The sequence below is a fragment of the Lithobates pipiens genome, unplaced genomic scaffold (genome assembly GCF_037356315.1).
Source record: "Lithobates pipiens isolate NorthernLeopardFrog02 unplaced genomic scaffold, aLitPip1_a1.2 Scaffold_16, whole genome shotgun sequence".
Taxonomy (NCBI): domain Eukaryota; kingdom Metazoa; phylum Chordata; class Amphibia; order Anura; family Ranidae; genus Lithobates; species Lithobates pipiens.
In genome coordinates this window covers 55,226,296-55,247,645 of record NW_027507748.1, presented here as the reverse complement: position 1 = coordinate 55,247,645, position 21,350 = coordinate 55,226,296, and the positions used below count along the sequence as shown (strand labels likewise).

General features: G+C 44.0%; 1 protein-coding gene across 1 annotated transcript in view; it reads left to right on the top strand.

The window, feature by feature from the left end:
• Positions 1–10,876, top strand: part of MORC3 (MORC family CW-type zinc finger 3) — a 105,062-nt gene extending 94,186 nt beyond the window's left edge. Inside the window, exon 17 of the mRNA XM_077479922.1 lies at positions 3,414–10,876. Within this exon, the coding sequence (XP_077336048.1) occupies positions 3,414–3,573 (160 nt within the window). The 3' untranslated portion in view covers positions 3,574–10,876. The remainder of the gene's footprint in view (positions 1–3,413) is intronic.
• The last annotated feature ends 10,474 nt before the right edge of the window (positions 10,877–21,350 follow it).

Genomic DNA, 21,350 nt, shown 5'->3' with positions numbered 1-21,350 from the left:
AGCACTTGATGGCAGGTGTGTACTGACTCCTATTAAGCCCAGGTTCTCACACCATTTCTCTCCCGCATGTCCGTTCCGATTTTGGCCGTGATTTCAGAGACATCTGTGCAGGTTTCGACACAGATGTCAATGTAAATTGCAGCCCGAAATCGCAAAAAGTAGTACAAAAACTTTTTGAAATTGGTGCAGCGCCACAGATACGGTGTCGCACAGATTAAGACTGTGCCATTGATGGCAATTACCACCAATTTGACATGTCAAATCGCATGTCAAAATGCTCCAGCGTGAACCAGGGCTTAACCTGAGTTTGAAGGTGATTGTTTAATTCTGAACACAGCTTCATCTCCAGTTATAAGAGGGTGTGCACACTTATGCAACCACATTTTTTTTTATATTTTTACGACCCCCCCCTAAAAGATTTCAGTTTGTTTTTCAATTGAGTTATACAGTTTATAGGTCACATTAAAGGTGGAAAAAGTTCTGAAATAATTTATCTTGGTCTCATTTTTTTACATCCCAGAAATCTGACATTTTAACAGGGGTGTGTAGACTTTTATACCCATTGTAACATGTTACAGATGCACCAGCCCCCGCTCCTTCTGAACAGTCTGACAGCTAGCAGGGGATCTTCTCCCTTCTGCTAGCTGTCACAATCCGTAAAAGAGAAAGCCGTGTCATCCTTTCAGAGTTCTGTGAATCAGAAAACTACAAGGTCCGAAAGCATTTGCAGCTGTCGGCTTGTAGTTCTCAATGAACTACCACGACGCTGTGGTAGTCCATTCATGCTTCCTGCTAGTGTGTAACTGCTTGGCTGTACAATGTACGGCCAAACAGCTTACATACATTCTGCAAGAGCCCTGCATAGAACCCACAATCTGCTGATTGTGAGTGCAATGCTTTCCAGGCTCCCAACAAAAAACAAATACAGAGGCACATTTACCTGCAAAAAAGTGCATTATTTTTTTTTTGTAAAGGTAATGCGTTCTTTATCATGAAAGAACCACTTTAAATTTATTAATATAATTATCTACATTGAAGAACACCAAGAATAACTTTTTTTCTTTTTTTGCCTCACCTGGGTTGCAAATATTGCATCCTCCTGGATCACTGCCTGTGGCACTTACAATTCTCATGGAGCGCCAATAGTTTCGCTTAAGCTATATACCACCACTGTCCCCTTCAGTGCCATCAACCCCCCCTCCCCACTGTGTCCCCTTCAGTGCCATCATCCCCCCCCCAACCACTGTGTCCCCTTCAGTGCCATCGACCCCCCCCCAACCACTGTGTCCCCTTCAGTGCCATCAACCCCCCCCCCAACCACTGTGTCCCCTTCAGTGCCATCAACCCCCCCCCCCAACCACTGTGTCCCCTTCAGTGCCAACCCCCCCCCCAACCACTGTGTCCCCAGAAGTGCCATCAACCCCCCCCCCAACCACTGTGTCCCCTTCAGTGCCATCAACCCCCCCCCCCCAACCACTGTGTCCCCTTCAGTGCCATCAACCCCCCCCCCCCCCCCAACCACTGTGTCCCCTTCAGTGCCATCAACCCCCCCCCCCAACCACTGTGTCCCCTTCAGTGCCATCAACCCCCCCCCCCCCCAACCACTGTGTCCCCTTCAGTGCCATCAACCCCCCCCCCCCAACCACTGTGTCCCCTTCAGTGCCATCAACCCCCCCCCCCCCCCACCACCACTATTTCCCTCATTAGTGTCATCCAACCCCCACCACTGTGTCCCCCTTCAGTGCCATCAACCTCCCCCCACTACCACCATGTCCCACCATGAACCCCCACCACTGGGTCCCCTTTAGTGCCATCAGCCCCCCAACACCACTGGGTCCCCTTGAGTGCCATTAAACAGAGCCTATTCATCCCCAAGCTGCACATTTGTTTCCTCCCCATCAGTTTCCCCGTATCTTACTGCTTTAGGCCCGGTTCACACCGCTGCGGGGGGAGATCCGGATGTGATTCGCACAGCAAATCACATCCGATCTCCGTAGCGATGCGAGTTCAGCCATACAGATAGTATGGCTGAATTCGCAGCGCTCCCGCAGCAAACTCGCACGGGACCCTTTTTTGGGTCCGCAACAGAATCGGATCGCATGGGGGTTCACACCATGCGATCCGATTCCTGTGCGAGTCGGCAGATCGCACTGCGATATGCCGACGGATCTGGGGGTGTCATTAACATATTATTGACACTCCCAGCCGTCCGCATAGGGCAGTGTGAACTGCCGGCGGGAGGTGTGCGATGCGGGTAAACGCCGCGGATTCGCGGCATTCCCGCATCGCTATAGTGTGAACCCGGCCTTACAGTGTGTCTCAGCACAGATCTCCTGCACCTCCTGGTCTCAGTTCCCACCCTGCTGTTTACAGCACACGGTATGTAAATTGACAGCGCTAAATGACACCAATATAAACAGCGGGAGCTGGGAGGTGCAGCCGGTCTACACTGAAATACCTCATTGGTTGATGCCTGACACCGGGAGTGGTTGTGTGACCTGAGCTGCATACTGCCAGGGTGGGGGTGAGTATGCATCACAGGTTTTGCAAACCAACAAAGCTTTGTCAGAGAAGACCGTCCCTGCAGCGAGTGTGATGACTCTAGCTGCTGGGTGGTAAAAACATCCTAGCTGGCCATACTTGGGAGACCCTATCCTAGAGAATAAATTGATGGGTTTTTCACGTTACCTTTTTTTAAATTATTTTATTTTTCCTATTTTTACACTGTTGCTCTAATTCTTTTTTTTTTTTTTATGTTGCTGTCACAAGAAACGTAAACATCCTAGTGACAGCAACAGGCATGTAACAAGTCCTCTTTATGGAGAGGTCTCAGGTCTATAAGACCCCAGATCCCTCATTTGCCCTTAAAATCATTCAAAACACCAAGATTGGCATTTCTGAATGCTTTAGATTTTCAAAAACTTGCGCCGATGGTTCCTGAGTAAACCGGAAGTGATGGCATGTCCGGTCTTGGCTTTGTTCGGCTGGTCGCTTGGGTCTCCCGGTGGTATGGGAGAGCCCGCAGGAGAGGGGGACATTCCACTCCCGCTGTTTGCAATAGCAACCGATTGGCTGGCGAGCCTTTCCGGTTGCTATTACAAGCGAGCCATCAAGTCAAGTATGCACCAGAAACACACAAAAAAAATTAAAAATGTTATTTCCATTTCCCCTTTAACCACTTCCCGTCCAGCGTACGGGTACGCTGCTGGACTTTCGGTGGTTATACCGGGATGATGCCTGCAGCTGCCCGGTATCATTTTTTTTGACAAGTATGCACCAGAAAGTTTTTTTTTTACTTAGCTGCCAATAAAGTTCAACAATATATTGGAGGTTTATAACGGTTTTACCATGTGAGAATACCTTTCATACAAGATGATGTGTTTTTGTTTCATGTATAATCTTTGTCTTTCTAGCACAAGCCTCCGGACACTCCGAGTTAACACTGCCCAGTTACTCACCATGCTAATGCCGGATCTGAATTTAGGAGAGATGGACTATGATGTTGACGTGATTGATGACATTCTACAGCAAGTCCTGGAACAGGCAGAGAAACAAGTCAATGGGAACGAGTAACTTTCACTGCACAATTGAGCATTACCAATTGTCTGAACTGAATTAAACGCTGCCCTCTTGCTGCTTGGAAGACTGCAAGCTTTTGGATTTCCCAGCTTCCACAGGATCAGCACATTATACCTTTACAAGCAGACTAATGGTTAGATTTTTATACAAGAGAATTTTTTTTTTCTCTTTTTATTTTTATTTTTTTTTTTTTTAAGGTATGCCAGAGAAGTTTTATGCACTCTGCTGTTACCTCAGTTTTTATACAGATTTTCAGATGTTTTGCTGTCCTTCTTTTTTTTTTTTTTTTTTTTTTTTTTTTTTTTTTTTAAAGCTTAAATTGCCAAATAAAAAAAGAGTGGTAAAATAAAATTTTACAAATATTCAAGGATTTTGGACATGCTATAAATTTTATTAACTCTCAAAAATTTGATGAAACTGCCATGTTAACCTTGTGCAGCATATACCGCTTCTGTTATTACCAGTTGCTGGTGGCCTATCGTATAAAACAGTGTTGTCATACAAAATCTGAAATCTGCCAGCGTTATGGCCAACGTAGAAGATGGATTTCAATGTATAGAAATGCCATCACAAGAGTAACTACACTGAGCAAAACCTTTCACAGCTCGTAAGCCGTAAGCGATACATGCTGATATATATATATATATATATATATATATATATATATATGTATGTATGTATGTATGTATGTATGTATGTATTTTTTTTTTTTTTTTCATTTTAAAGGTTTCTTGAAAGCACAGTGAGCATGCTCTAAGCCAATAGCATGGCTGGTCATGCTAAAGTAATCATTTCTCGGGAAAAAAAAATGTATTTGCCTAAAAATAGACAAGTGTTTTCTGTTTGTGCTCCAGTTGTCTGGTCTGTAGGGTGCTAATAGTCGGTGCTGGAAGTCTCCTGTAGCCTTGATTAGCTTACACACAAGTAAAAGCTGTATTCGGGAATTAAGCTACTTTGTAATATGTGTAGGTAGCCTTTGAGTTAAGGCCAATGAGGTGTATACCATATACTCGAGTTATGTCTATTTACATCTGACAGGTTTATAGCTCTGCTGGCGGATGGGCTTGTGGCTCTGAGATGAGAGAAGCGCACACAACAGCTATGCCTGCCCCCCCCTGCTGCCCATTCACAGAAGCCTTTATATTTTTGAATGAGTTAACAAAATACAAGTTCTTCTGTGATTGGCCAGGAGGAGCAAATGGGCAGACATAGCAACTGCATCAACACTACTGCAGACCACCAGAAGGTCCAGCATCAGACTTCCAGAACTACAGTGAATGTTCTGTTCTGGGAATTCTATAAACCAGTCATACCCAAATAATAGCGATAAGGCACCAGGAAGTTCACATCACTGCAGCAGCTTTCAAATGCCTGCAGATGTTGCTGAAAGTCAAAACTCCAAAGTATCCAAGTCGTTTTGGAGCTTCATGTCCTTTCAGGCTTATCCCTATGATGTGTGGTTTTAACTGGCCAGTAAGAATGTGCAGGAAAGCTTCAGCACTATTGGGACTTGTTATGCAGGGGTAGGCAATTTTGGCACTCCAGCTCTTCTGGAACTACAAGTCCCATGAGGTTTTGTAAGACTGGCAGCCACATGTATGGCTCCCAGAGGCTGCGTGTTTGTTCAGAGGCTAGATTAGCTTACACACAAAAGCTGTATTCAGGAATTCAGCCACTTTTTATGTTTAGGCAGTCTATTAATGCCAATGAGGTGTATGCCATATCCTAGAGTTATGTCTATTATTTACATCTGACAGGCTTATACCTCTACTGGAGGATATACACTTGTGGCTCTGAGATAAGAGAAGCACACACAGCAGCTACGCCTGCCCCTCCTTTCTGCTGCCCATTCACAGAAGCCTTTGTATTTTGTGAATTCTTTCACATAATGCAAAGGCTTCTGAGACTTAGCATAGCAGCTACATCAACACTACTATTAAAGTTGATCAGAAGGTCCAGGGTCGGACTCCAGGAACTACAGTGATTTCTTCTGGGAGTTCTATAAACTGGTGAGATATAAATAGAGCTAAGTGCAGGAGGTGTCATGCACCTCGTTTTGACTTAACTCATAGTGTGCCTTCACTTTTTATAAAGGAGCTGAATTCCTGGCGTCCAGCTTTAAAGGACTCTGTCCCTGGAAGAAACAACTGCTTTGGGTATAGATTGCAGGCGCCTGGAGGTACACATCACTGCAAAAGCTTCCAAATGCCTGCACATGTTGCTGAAAGGCAAAGCTCCAAAGTGTCCAAGTAGTTTTGGAGCTTCATGTCCCTACAGGCTTATCACCATGATGCAGTGTTTTAACTGGCCAGTAAGAATGTGCAGGAAACCTTCAGCACTATTGGGACTTGTTTTGCAGGTGAAGGCAGTCTGGACACTCCAGCTCTTCTGGAACTACAATTCCCATGAGGTATTGCAAGACTGGCAGCCACATTTATGACTCCCAGAGAGGCTGTACATTTGTTCAGAGGTTGTGCTGTAAAATATTGGCAGTCAGACAGCCAAGAGATGGGCATTTTTTAAATTGTGATCTGTATTGGTGGCCTCTGTATTTCTCTGAAGATTTTTTTATGAACTGGAACAGAAGTGAAGCTATGTGTTGCTCCGTGTAGCAATGACTGTATTGTTTTTCTAATGAAGGAAATGTGTTTTCATGCACATCATTCTCTGCCTTAGAGAGCCCATATAAGCCTACAGAGCCTATACCACGCAGGAGGGTCATTATGAATAAAGTAATAATATTTAGCCCATTTTACTGTGTGACAAGGAGAATCCTTTCTGACCAATGGGCGCAACAACAACTTCCTCTTTCCAGTTTTCATAATTATCCACCTTTTTGTTTCCAATAATTCAGTTTGGTCACTCTTTGGTCACTCTTTGGTCACTCTTTTTCCTTTGGATCTGATAGGATGAATATTGGGCTGGTCCACAAAATGAAAAAATTCCTCAGATACTCTATGTTGATGTCTATACTGTGGCAACAATCATCTCATCTGTTAGAATAAGGGAACATAGAGTAATATATCGGTGTATAAATTTGGGGTATTTTTTTTATATTATAAAGGTATTTAATAATACTGGACCTCAATGATTAAAGTGTATGTGTATGTCAAATATTCAGTACATCTCTGCAATGCATCCACGTTTTTCCATGTTTTGGTTCTTTAAAAGCACTGCAAGGACACAATAATACCTGTTTATCCTGGCAAGAATAGTTAACTCCTGGTTTTCTGTGCTGCACTGAAATGCAAAGTAGTGTTTTTAGCCAACTTCTGTGTGCTATAGGACGCCTCCACCCTATATTACAGTGAATGTACTCCAAATCATGAGTTAACATCCTAAGGTGACAACACTGCTTCTGCAGCATAAAGTGCTGCAAGTGTTGTCACTCTAGGACAGGAAGTTTGTTACTGTCAGATAAAAATAAATGGGGAACAAAAGTCTTAAATAAAAAAACATGGAAAAAATAAATAAATGAAAGCAGTCAGCATGCCTAAGGACTAATAAAAAAAAAAAATGTTTTCCTTGGGTTTAGAAACACTGTCAGGACCCATTGGATTCCATCAACTGGAGTAATACTATTGTAAAATGCCTGAGAAATTAACCTAATGCAGGGTTGTCAAACTCCATTTGATTGTGGGCCGCATCAGCAGTATGGTGGACCTCAAAAGACAGGTTGTATCTGGGGTGTTCTACGTACAGAGTGCAGGGATCAGGAGTGCACTACGTGCAGAGTTCAGGATTACACTTCATACAGGATTCAGGAATGCGCAGAGTGAAGGATTTTTGGGTGCGCTGTGTACAGAGTGCAGGGTTTTGGGGGGTGCTGTGTAAATAGTGCAGTGTTTAGGGGTACGCTATGTACAGAATGCAGGGTTTAGGTTGTGCTGTGTGCAGAGTTCAGGGATGCGCTACGTACAGAGTTAGGGATGCACAATGAATGGAATGCAGGGTTTAGGGGTGTTCTAAGTACAGAATGCAGAGTTTAGCCAGCCCCACCCCAAAGTTTCCTTGCATCACATCTGACTCTCCTACCCAGCCATGCTCTAGTACCTCCCTGTGTAGGCAGTACCCCTTGCAGGGAGATTGTTCTCTCTGGAGCTCTTTTCCCGCCATGAGCACATGCAGGGATCTGTTAGATCTGGGAGCTGCTGAGCAGAGCTTTCCCTTGTAAAAGCTTCTATGTTTACATGGGACAGTGAGGAGCCGGAGGTGGCAAAATTCAGTTTGTTCACGTTCTGGCTGCAAAACAGGGTGCAAGGACTACATGACAAGGCCTTGCGGGCCGGATTCGTCCCGTGAGCCTTGTGTTTGACATGTGTGCCCCAATGCATTTTAACTTAAGTTGGCCAGTAAAGACTAACATTTAACCACTTCCCATCCCAGCCATCATCAAATGACGTCCGCAGTAAGGATCTCCCATCCTGTGCGGGCGTCCTATGATGTCCCTGGCTTCCTGGCCATCTAGGGGGCGCGCGCATACCCACCACATCACATGGGAGCCGATGCGTGTGCCTGGCGTCCGTGATGTCCATTGGTCACCCACGATTGCCCGATAACAGAGCAGGACCGTGGATCTGTGTGTGTGTGTGTGTGTGTAGCGCCAGGAGCGCGCCAGTAGGGGGCCTGAGAAGGGGAGGATCGGGGATGCTCTGTGCAAAAGCACTGTAAAAAATCTAAAGCTATATTTAAGATCACTTTAAATTAAAAAAAAAAAAAAAAAAAAGCTTTTACCATTCTAGTCAATACATTTGGTGGCTAAAGAGAATAGAGACAGACAATCTCTGGAGAGGTACCTCTGAAAATGGCTAATCTGACTAACATCGAACTTTACCACCAGGATAAATTAAGTGTATCTAAACCCAAGAAAAATAAAAAAACTATTACCTCTTACCAGTCCATATATGTGGTTGTTGCATTCGTTTTTTTTTTTTCCAAGCATTATTTTTATCTATTATTCGTGCCAGTAACACATTTCCTGTCTTAGGATGACAACGATCGCTTAGTTCGCTGTATCCTGTGGAGGAGCAGGGTTGGCACCTTAGGGCGGAAAGTGTGTTGGAATTACAGAACAGTAGCTCATATACACTGCTTGCAATAGTACTGCTAACAGCACAGGAGCTGATAAGCTCACTGAATTTGCAGCAAGGTTAAAGAGGAAGTAAACCCTGATGAGTTTACTTCCTCTTTCATTCCCTGCAAAGGTAAAGCATAATGGACTACTATGCATCGCATAGTAGCCCATTATGTGTCACTTACCTGACACAGGAGCCAGCGAAGTCGCCGCTGTCCCCTGTAGTCCGCCGCATCCATCTTGTTGGTGGGGTCTCGCAGCTCCGCCGCTGTCATTCGGCGAAGCCGCGATGACGTCACTCCCGTGCATGCGCACGGGAGCCGACACGCGCGGCAGCTCCGTCGCTGAGATTGCCGCGCTCAGTGCGTCTGCGCGCCGCTGTCTACGGCGCAAGCGCCGTAGACAGCGATGCCCGTTTTCGGGCAAATATCTCCTAAACCTATATTGCTTGGACTTACAGGTAAACCTTAATCTAGGCTTACCTGTAGGTCAAAGTGGTTTGGAAGGGTTTACAACCACTTTAAAGAGTAAAGAAAAGCTTTTAATGGAGCAAATTGGAAAAATTTCTAGGTTTACATAACTTAATGAGAAAAGGGTCCTTATTAAGGCCTTGGTCACACTGATGTGGAGGCCCGTACACAGTAAATGGTTTGTTTGTTTATGCTGACAGGTGCTGAACGCAGGCAGCCAATGTAAATGTAATTATTTATCAGACGTGAAGGGGAGAGCGGCACAGACTTTCGGCAGACGAAGCGTCAGACTTTTGTCCAAAGGGCGTGTGTCGGGAACTTGACTTGCATACGCGAAGTTTCAGCTCTTGAGCGCCACCCTTTGGGCACCTTCTGCTAATGTCATGTTTGGTGAGCATTGATTCCGAGCATGCGTGCGTGTGTGACGGAATTTTGTACACATGATAGGAAAATCTGACAACAGACCGTTGTCTGCTGAAAATTTACTAGCCTGCCATCCAACATTTGTTGGCCGACAGACAGCAGTTGTCTGATGGAGCGTACGAACGGTCGGATTTTCGGCAAATGGCCTGTCATCACACAATTCCCTGCCGAAAAGCCAATCTTGTGTATGAGGCTTTAGGCCGGCCATACACAAAGCAAATTTCTTTCCTCCAACCATGGTTTGCATGAAAGAAATTTGCTTGAGTGTTGATGTGCGAATCCCTCCTGCCGAGCCATTGTCTTCTCCTGGCGGGGAAAGCCATCACCACTGGGAGAAGACAGTGATTATTGCTAGCGATGATCACAAGAGAATCCACCAGGCTGGTTGTTCCCAAGTCGGTACATTCAGCCTGTCCATTTAGGGTTTGAATCTCGGCCGGTTCAGCAGATTCAAACAGTGTACGGCCGGCCTAACATCAGTTGCCTGCAGGCGGCTCATGGTGGTTGGGCCTCATGTGAATGAGACCCAACACTTCACATAACGAGGCCCACTTATACATTCATTCTACAGGTCTAAGGTGTGACCAGCACTGGTGTCCTCTTAGTACATTGCACCCAATCCCATATGTGCATTTAACAGTATGGCATTGTTAGACTGTAATTAATTGGTATAAAATACTGCAATCTCTTGTTCTTCAACATCTTGGTGTACTGTTGAAAATGAAATATATTCTACATATTTGAGACATTATCTGGCCTTTTTAATGTTGAATTATTGAGGGATTGTTTATTACTCTATTTATAAATGATATACATTTTGTTCTATTTTATAATTGTTAGCCAGATATTATTGTACGACTATGATGTAAGGCTCCATAACAGCAAGAGTGTCTGTTTTGGGGCATATGTCCCCCTCCTAAAATAAAGGTACATAGATAATAATTGTTAGTTATCTCAGAGGTGACTATGCAAAATCCACTGGTATTAAGAGCATTTTATTTATTTAATGCTGTGAAGGCACTGACCAGATGTCACGGCAAAAGTAATTTTATCCTTGATTTTTTTTTTTTTTTGGTCAAAAATTATAAAAGTAAAAAAAACAAAAAAAAAAAACAGCTGTGTTGCATCACTCTGAACCTTGGCTGAGTATTGTACATAGATGTAAGATTTTCTCTGTATACTTCTAATATGACTTTGTAATGTTTTCATATCTAGTGTTATCAGTCAACAAAAGAGGATTGAATCAGAGTGCTAATGTCTTCATATTTGTATTTATATTTCTGAGATTTTTTTTTCCATTTACCATTTCAATAAATACAATTTGTTTTGATTTTTTGTGTGTTTGTGTGTGCGCATTTTTGTTTCTTCTTTGACGTGTAGCCCTGCAAAAATGTCCCCAGTTTGTGGGATTTGCATACAGGTGTGCTTTTCAATTGTCAGTGATTTTAACTGTGTTTACCACTGTAAAGCATTCCTAAAACACAAGTTATTTCATAGGTCTCATTCCATCTCATACAATGGCTTGAAAAAGTATTCACACCCCTTGAAATGTTCCACAACCAAAAACGTAAATGTATTTTATTGGGATTTTGAAATGGACCAACGCAGAGTGGCACATAATTGTGAAGTGGAAGGAAAATTATAAATGTTTTCAAAATGTTTTACAAATATTTGAAAAGTGGTGTGCATTTGTATTCAGCCCCCTTTACTCTGATACCCCCAAGACCGCTTTCATGCGGGGGTGGTGCCGGCGGTAAAGCGCTGCTATTTTTAGCAGCGCTTTACCAGCAATTTCGTGGCGTTATTTGGCCGAGAAAGGGTTAAAACCACAGCGAAGCGCTATGCCAGCGGTATAGCTGCGCTGCCCCATTGATTTCAATGGGCAGGAGCTCTGAAGGAGCCACACCTTTACCGCTCCAAAGATGCTGCTAGCAGGACTTTTTTACCGTCCTGCCAGCGTACCGCTCCCCGAGGGCTTTTTACACTGGAGACACAGCAGCGGCTTTGTGGGTGCTATTTTTAGCTCTGTAGCGCCTGCAAAGCTCCCCGGTGTGAAAGGGTTGTAACTAAAATCTAGTATAACCAATTGCCTTCAGAAGTCAGCTAATTAGTAAATGGAGTCCACCTGTTTTTAATTTAATCTCAGTAGAAATACAGCTGTTCTGTTAAGCCCTCAGAGGTTTGTTAGAGAACTTGTGAACAAACCGCATCATGAAGGCCAAGGAACACACCAGGCAGGTTGGGAATAAAGTTGTGGAGAAGTTTAAAGCAGGGTTAGGTTATAAAAAAATAAAAATAAAAAAAAAATATCCCAAGCTTTGAACATCTCACAGAGCACTGTTCAATCCATCATCTGAAAATGGAAAGAGTATGGCACAATTCCAAACCAACCAAGACATGGCCGTCCACCTAAACTGACAGGCCGGCCTATATTGAGTGGCAAGAAGAAAGCCGTTGCTGAAAGAAAGTCATGAGAAGTCCCGTTTGCAGTTTGCAAGAAGCCATATGGGCGACACCGCAAATGTGGAAGAAGGTGCTCTGGTCGGATGAGACAAAAATGTAACTTTTTGGCTTAAAAGCAAAATGCTGTGTGGGAAAACTAACACTGCAAATCACCCTGAACACACCATCCCCACTGTGAAACATGGTGGCAGCATCATGTTGTGGGGATGTTTTTCTTCAGCAGAGAAGCTGGTCAGAGTTGATAGTAAGATGGATGGAGCCAAATACAGGGCAATCTTAGAAGAAAACCTGTTAAAGTCTGAAAAAGACTTGAGACTGGGGCGGAGGTTCACCTTCCAGCAGGACAACGACCCTAAACATACAGCCAGAGCTACAATGGAATGGTTTAGCTCAAAGCATATTCATGTGTTAGAATGACCCAGTCAAAGTCCAGACCTAAATCCAATTGAGAATCTGTAGCAAGACTTGAAAATTGCTGTTCACAGACGCTCTCCATCCAATCCGACAGAGATTGAGCTCATTTACATAGAAGAATGGGCAAAAATGTCACTCTAGATGTGCAAAGCTGGTAGAGAAGAGCTGTAATTGCAGTGAAAGGAGGTTCTACAAAGTATTGACTCAGGGGGGTGCTATACAAATGCACGCCACACTTTTCACATATTTGTAAAAAAAAAAATTGAAAACCATTTATCATTTTCCTTCAACTTCACAATTATCTGCCACACTGCTTTGGTCTATCACATAAAATCCCAATAAAATACATTTACGTTTTTGGTTGTAACATGACAAAATGTGGAAAATTTTCAAGGTGCTGTATCCTAAAAATTAGGATTATTCCTCATTTCAGGATGGTAGACTGAGCCATGCAAATCATTGCTTTTTACTCCTCTGGCCTGAAGCTTATTCCAAAGTGCAAGCAGCTGGGTTGGGCTATTTGGCCATCAACAAAACATGAACATTATAAAGGTTATGATGAAAAGAGACCTAAAGAATCAAAAGGCCCCTCTCGACATTCCTCCTAAACATTTGCATTATGTTATGCTGATATAGCATGCTTGGACTTGTGGTGCCACTGGGGCTACCCATTTACAGGCACCCCTTCCTTTACCCTCACCCAAGTTTGTCACAGGGTAGATAGAAGAATGACAGGAGTGATACTGCTGCGCCCACATGAAGATAACCATTTTGAATTAAATATACGATCTCCTAAAAAAAAAAAATCCCTCCCATACAGAAAAAAGAATCCCCAGGTCGCAAGAACAATGTCCAATGATCTGGATTTTTTTTCATAAGTGATCACATTCTCTCTGTTCTCAGCTGCGTAAGAGCTGGGGGAATGAGAAACAGCAGCACAATGAGCTTGCCAGTGAATGGCTGGGCAGTGGGGGGCATATCAGGACAAGTCTGATTATTGGAGGAGCTTACCCTGAATTCCTAGCATAGTTAGAGAACTGATCACCGTGTGATCTTGCTTGCTGTGGTCAGTTTTTAGTAGGAAATTAGAGGGACTGGCAGGAACACCAGGGATTTCACATAAGTGGAGCAATACAAAGAGAGCAGGATACCTTATCATACAAGTACCTGGTACAACAGGCACTTTTCAGAAATATGAAGTGTTGGGGTAACAAACGCTTTAATTTGCACCCCATGAGTTTGTATTTGCCGGAAGGAGTGCAGTTAGCCTGAAATATGTGAACACAAGGGTATCTTCCCGATATAGTTGCAAAAGGGAAAACTGATAAAGGGACTAAATAAATAAATATTCTCCCGTGTATTTACCATGCAATAAAGAATTTATCTAAAATAATTTGTCTTTTATTACACACAATATACAAAAACGCATGTTACTATCTATATAATATGTTACAAAGATAAGTGCATTAAATCTTCTGAGAAGGTCAACGCATTTCACGATCATTAGGACCAACAGAATAAAGCACATTGAAATAAGCATTTAATTTAATTTGTGCCCTCATCAAAAATCAACTTATCTTAATGTTGCAATAACAATTTCCTCTAGCCGTTATTTCAATTTGGTGCTGTGTTGCTTTAACTGGTAATTGCACGGTCATGCAATGCTGTACCCAAATTAAAATTTGCATACTTTTTTCCCCACAAAAAGAGCTTTCTTTTGGTGGTATTTGATCACACCTGTGGTTTTTATTCTTTGCACTATAAACAAAAAAAAAAGCGACAATTTTGAAAAAAAATAAGTATTTTTTTTAAACTTTTTGCTATAATAAATATCCCCAAAAATCTTTTATTTTTTTTAATTTCTTCATCAGTTTAGGTCAATATATATTCTTCTACATATTCTTGGTAAAAAAAAAAAAAAAAATGCTATAAGCATATATTGATTGGTTTGCGCAAGTGTTAGAACATCTGCAAACTATGAGAAAGATTTTTGTCATTTTTATGCCTTTTATTTTTTTATTTTTTTTTACTAGTAATGGCGGCGATCTGTGATTTTTATAGTGATTGAGGCGGACAGATTTGACACATTTTTGAGACCATTGGCATTTATACAGCGATCAGTGCTATAAAAATGCACTGATTACTGTGTAAATGTCACTGGTAGGGAAGGGGTTAACACTAGGGGACGATCAAGGGGTTAAATGTGTGTTCCCTCAGTGTTTTCTAACTGTATGGGGCTAGGACTGAGTAGGAGAGGAGACATTTTGCTTTTCCTACTCACTAGGAACAAACAGCATGTCTCCTCTCCCTTGACAGCACAAGGATTTGTGGCCACGCGGATTGCATCCCCTGCCATGCAGCGGGCAGGCGCGTGCCCTCTGGCGGCTCTTAGAGGGCCGACATACCTATACGTGATTTTGCGCACCCGTGCCACTTTGCCGACGTATATCGGCCTGAGCTGGTCAGCAAGTAGTTAATCATTCAGCTCACAGGCTGAATATTTTTACAGACCCTGGGTTATAGGCTGCTACCTTCAGATGACTGGACACTGGCAAGCAGAGGCGTAACTAGAAATCACAGGGCCCCATATCAAAATGTTGTATGGCGCCCCCCTCCCCCACCCTCACCCTCACCCAGGGGTGGATCCAGAGTCTAGTCTCGGGAGGGGCACTGCCATAAAATACTTTTTTTGGGGGCAATTTATCGGGGCAATGGCTGATGTTGGCGCTTCAATCATCATGGCACCATGGTTGTTATAGTGTGAGGATGATAGAAACACATTATTTCTATTATTACATTGTCGCCTGCCACCAGATGCATATTGTCACTTGCCATCTCACCTGCCACAAGTTGCGGATTGTCACTTGCCACGTCACCTGTCACACATTGCGGATTGTCCAATTGCCACGTCACTTGCCACTTGCAAATTGTCCACTATCACCTGCCACGCATTGCGGATTGTCCACTTGCCACGTCACCTGCCACAAGTTGCGGATTGTCACTTGCCACGTCACCTGCCACCCATTGCAGATTGTAACTTGCCATGCGTTGCAAATTGTCCACTTGCCACGTCATCTGCCACCCATTGCGGATTGTCACTTGCCAAGTCACTTGCCACACGTTGCAAATTGCCCACTTGCCACGTCACCTGCCACCCATTTCGGATTGTCCACTTGCCGTGTCACCTGCCACAAGTTGCGGATTGTCACTTGCCACAAGTTGCAAATTGTCCACTTGTCACATCACCTGCCACACATTGCGGATTACCCACTTGTCACATCACCTGCCACAAGTTGCAGATTGTCACTTTCCTGCTAAGGTGTGGAATGGGGATTGTCACTTCCTGTGCCCCAGTCTGAATCAGGCAGCAGAGAGGTGATGTAATCTCTCTGCTGCCTGCACAGTGAGTGAGAGCGGAACTGACAGGATGCAGACCGGGCGGTGAGAGATGATGTCATCTCTCTGCTCCGCCACCCACTGATTGGCCAGTCCACCCACCGAGCCACCCAGCTGGCAGCTTAATCCCACCCAGCTGCTCCACTCGCACAGTTAGTGTGACTGTACGAGGGCCGAGCGGACGGGCAGTTTGACGGCTCACCCGCCGCCCGCTCATCGGGCCCTACTCAGCTGCAGCCCCATAGCACCTGTGTGGGTCACTATGGCAGTACTTTCACCACTGCTGGCAAGCTTTTGAGGACATGCCCCCCTGGGTGTACTCCTATAAGCCTGCCCAGGGCTCTAGATGACCTTGTCCCAGAGAGACGTCTTTTCCAGTGCCTCCAAAGGACCAGTTCAAACCTATTGACAGTACCAAAACACAATGGCGGTATTTGCCCTATCCTGGACCCTAAATGCCTAAACAAATACCTTCAAATTACAAAACTTCACATGCAATTTGCAAGTTCAGTTATTATTCAGTTATTGCCTCTCTGAGACTAGGGCAATACTTGGCGGACATAAACATATAAGATACCTATCGTCATTCTCTCCTTTATCTTCCTCATCTGTGCTTTCTACTCTTTGTGGTAGGAGACAGTTGTTTCCAGTTTGCCACAATGGCCCTGGTCTACCCCCCCCCCCCCCCAATCCTTTACAGCTGTCTGCAAATGTCCACAAAACAATTCAGATAACTCTAGGCTTTCATTTGGGTGATCACCTTCCAATCTCCAATTCTCTCTTCACCTGGAATATATGGACCTGATTCTAGATACAGCCCAGGAAAAAAAAATCTCCCTTACAGCTAACAAACTGCTCTCCCCCAAATCTCACACTTGAGTTTTATAAGATCATAGAAATGCCCCTCTGAAATTTTCCAGTAAAGTTCTGGGCCTCATGGTGGCCTCCTCCGGGGCTGTCCCATTCACCCAATTTAATTCCATACCCCTCCAACAAAAAATTCTGTTGGAATTCAACAAGCATGTTCTTTCTCAATCAGAAAAATGCTCCTTTCCAGACAATTATATTGGTGAAGGTGTCCCAGTAAGGCAGTAAGGCAATCGACGATCCTACAAGGCTGAGCAGAGGGTACCCCACAGGGACCAAGTGGCTTGGGCAGATCTAAATGCCTATCAATGTCCCAGCTGGGCAACAGGGACACCCCTAAAGGCATTGAGTACAGTCATGTTTTCAGGATTTCCCTCAGATGAAACAGCTGTGGTAATTACTAAGGTCTTGAAACTGATCAAATCACCTGTGCAAAATAATGGAAAAAGCCTGAAAACATGACCTGTTGGGGGCACCTTGAGGACTGGAGTTGAGAAACACTGCTGTAAGGTGCCACATCCAAATTGACTAGACAGAAGGAGGGATCCCCTAAGTGGACTTTTAAGGCGCTAACATAATTTGTAGAAAAAACGTATTTTATTAAACACAATAAGCGCAATAAAAAGAAAGTATATTGGAACAGTTACAATTACTGTGTACTAGGTACAAAATAACGACAATAATCTTGTAATTCGCCAACGCGTTTTAGAGTATCTATGTATCCTTCTTCAGGGGTGTTTATAAGAAGGTCAATCATACATCTCTGTATCTATGTGTTATGTAGTAATAACAGAAAGTCAAATACAGAGTATTGTACAACGAACAATATTATTTATAGCATAGTATATTACATTAACAATGAATATTGTTTAGATTCACATATTTTGTGGAGATATCGTAGTAGAAACATTCTAATAAAGCTATTTAAAAACAGAGCATATAAGAGGAAGTGTGTCTCCAAGAATCTGCCTGTTGGGGTTAGCTGGTCTACACAGCATATTTTAGTATACCATCAAATGAGAATTGAGTACAGCCGGGCTAGCATGAGAAGACATTGGACAGCTGACAATACTGAAGCCAAAGGAGCCATAGTCCTGTAAGTAAAAGTGAATAGGGGGCATATTACATGGTACGATTCAGCTAACCTACATTACTTTTTAAAAGCATTTTTAGAGAATGTACATTCAGGATGTATACAGACAGATTATTATATTGAAGAGGTATATATGTAAAATATATGAAAATAAAGTATATACCGTATTTACCGGCGTATAACACGCACCCCAAGTTTAGGAAGGAAGTTTAAAGGGGTTGTAAAGGTAAATATTTTTTCACCTTAATGCATCCTATGCATTAAGGTGAAAAAATATCGCACAGTGCCGGCGCCCCCAGTCCCCCCGTTTACTTACCTGACCCCTCGAAAGTTCCGCGCTCGCCCCCGACGTCCTCTTCATCGCTCGGCCTGGCTGCTGATTGGCTGGAGTGAATGGATTGAAAGCAGCGCAGCCATTGGCTCGTGCTGCTGTCAATCACATCCAATGACGTGGCGCACCGGGGGGGGGGGGGGGGGGGCGAGTGATACAGCGAGCGGCTGTATCACAGGAGTGCATCTGCAAGTGCTTCTCCCCATGCGAGGGAGCTCTCATGAACGTGAGAAGTACTTGCGGGAGGAAGCCGAGACAGCCGCCGAGGGACCCCAGAAGACCAGGTTTGGGGCCACTCTGTGCAAAACGTGCTGCACAGTGGAGGTAAGTATAACATGTTTGTTATTTAAAAAAAAAAATAATAATAACTTTACAACTCCTTTAGAGCCGGTTCACACAGCGGGCGATGCGAGGCGACACGACTCGCCTCGCCTCGCTCTCGCAAGTCGCCCCCGTTCTGTACAATGGAACCGTTCTGAGGGGAGCGACTCGAGTCGCTGCGACTCAGAAAAAAGGTTCCTGTACTACTTTTGGGCGACCTCGGGGCGACTTGCATTGATTTCTATACAGAAGTCATTTGCAAGTCGCCGCTGAGGCCGCGGCAGGTCGTGGCGAGGCAAGTCGGAGTCGCCTCGCCTCGCCTGCAGTGTGAACCGGCCCTTAAGGAAAAAAACTTAAATTGAATTGCCCATCAATGCAACCTTATCAGTGTCCATCTGCAGCCTTGCCCAGTCCTAATGCAGCCTTGCCCTGTCCTAATGCAGCCTTGCCCTCTCCTTGTTTCGCTATCATTAACACAACCATGTAGGCTATAATGGGACAGATTCAAGGTAATATAGATTCGCATTAGAGGTGACTTGTAACATTTAATGGATGTCTAGTCCCACAACCATGGTTAGACCAGGGCCGTTTTTAAGGCAGGGCAAAAGGGGCAGCTACCCCGGGCCCTGTCATTGTTGTGGGGCCCAAAGCAGCTGCTTCATACTTGCCAACTATCCTAGTTTAAATTTCCTCGCCCCTTGAGCTTTTAGCCCTGTGCTGTGTCCCAGATGACTCACCTGGAGACCCTGTGTTTACATGTACAGTGGTGTGAAAAAGTGTTTGCCCCCTTCCTCATTTCCTGTTCCTTTGCATGTTTGTCACACTTAAGTGTTTCGGAACATCAAACCAATTTAAACAATAGTCAAGGACAACACAAGTAAACACAAAATGCAATTTGTAAATGAAGGTGTTTATTATTAAAGGTGAAAAAAAATCCAAACCATCATGGCCCTGTGTGAAAAAGTGATTGCCCCCCTTGTTAAAACATACTATAACTGTGGTTGTCCACACCTGAGTTCAATTTCTCTAGCCACACCCAGGCCTGATTATTGCCACACCTGTTCATAATCAAGGCATCACTTAAATAGGAGCTGCTTGACACAGTAAGGTCCACCAGAAGATCCTTAAAAGCTACACATCATGCCGAGACCCAAAGAAATTCAGGAACAATTGAGAAAGAAAGTAATTGAGATCTATCAGTCTGGAAAGGGTTATAAAGCCATTTCCAAAGCTTTGGGAATCCAGCGAACCACAGTGAGAGCCATTATCCACAAATGGCGAAGACATGGAACAGTGGTGAACCTTCCCAGGAGTGGCCGGCTGCCCAAAATTACCCCAAGAGCGCAGCGACGACTCATCCAAGAGGTCACAAAAGACCCCACAACAACGTCCAAGGAACTGCAGGCCTCACTTGCCTCAGTTAAGGTCAGCGTTCATGCCTCCACCATCAGGAAAAGACTGGGCAAAAATGGCCTGCATGGCAGAGTTCCAAGGAGAAAACCACTGCTGAGCAAAAAGAACATCAAAGCTCGTCTCAATTTCTCCACAACACATCTTGATGATCCCCAAGACTTTTGGGACAACATTCTGTGGACCGATGAGACAAAAGTGGAACTCTTTGGAAGGTGTGTGTCCAAGTATATCTGGCGTAGAAGGAACACTGCATTTCATAAAAAGAACATTATACCAACAGTAAAATATGGTGGTGGTAGTGTGATGGTCTGGGGCTGTTTTTCTGCTTCAGGACCTGGAAGACTTGCAGTGATAAAAGGAACTATGAATTCTGCTGTCTACCAAGAGATCCTGAAGGAGAATGTCCGACCATCTGTTCGTGTACTCAAGCTGAAACGAACTTGGGTTCTGCAGCAGGACAATGATCCTAAACACACCAGCAAGTCCACCACCGAATGGCTGAAGAAAAACAAAATGAAGACTTTGGAGTGGCCTAGCCAAAGTCCTGACCTGAATCCTATTGAGATGTTGTGGTATGACCTTAAAAAGGCCGTCCATGCTCGAAAACCCTCTAATGTAACTGAATTAGGACAATTCTGCAAAGATGAGTGGGCCAAAATTCCTCCAGGACGCTGTAAAAGCCTCATTGCACGTTATCGCAAACGCTTGGTTGCAGTTGTTGCTGCTAAGGGTGGCCCAACCAGTTATTAGGTTTAGGGGGCAATCACTTTTTCACACAGGGCCATGATGGTTTGGATTTTTTTTCACCTTTAATAATAAACACCTTCATTTACAAATTGCATTTTGTGTTTACTTGTGTTGTCCTTGACTATTGTTTAAATTGGTTTGATGTTCCGATACACTTAAGTGTGACAAACATGCAAAGGAACAGGAAATGAGGAAGGGGGCAAACACTTTTTCACACCACTGTAAATTACTGGCATTCATATGTAAATAGAGGCGGCCGGTGGCATTGATATGTATATCATGCCCCCTTGAGGTCATATCCACAGTAATCTCTAGCAACCAATCAACAAGTAGAAATCATGTGGTGTAACCTCTAGCCACTAACCAGTGAGCTGCAATGTGTTCTGTAACCTCTAGCAACCAGTCAGTGAGCGGTAATGATACACTGAAACCTCTGGCAACCAATCGCAATAGCTGCCTGATCTGATTCAGTAAACTGATTTCGAGTCTAGCTGCTATTTATTGTATGTCTCAGAGCAGGTGGAGAGTGAAACTGCATGGGGAGGGGGCCCCCAAGAAAAGTTTTGCCCAGGGTCCAATCAATATTAAAGATGGTCCTGGGTTAGACCATATATGTAGTATAAATTGCCTATGCGAGTAGCTTGCTTAGCGATTAGGAAGCCCTGTGGTTGAGCCTATATAATACTGAAATGTATCAAACAATTTATTATATCCTCAATGGAGACAGGGGTTGGCAGCCAAGACAGAAAAGCTTTGGGT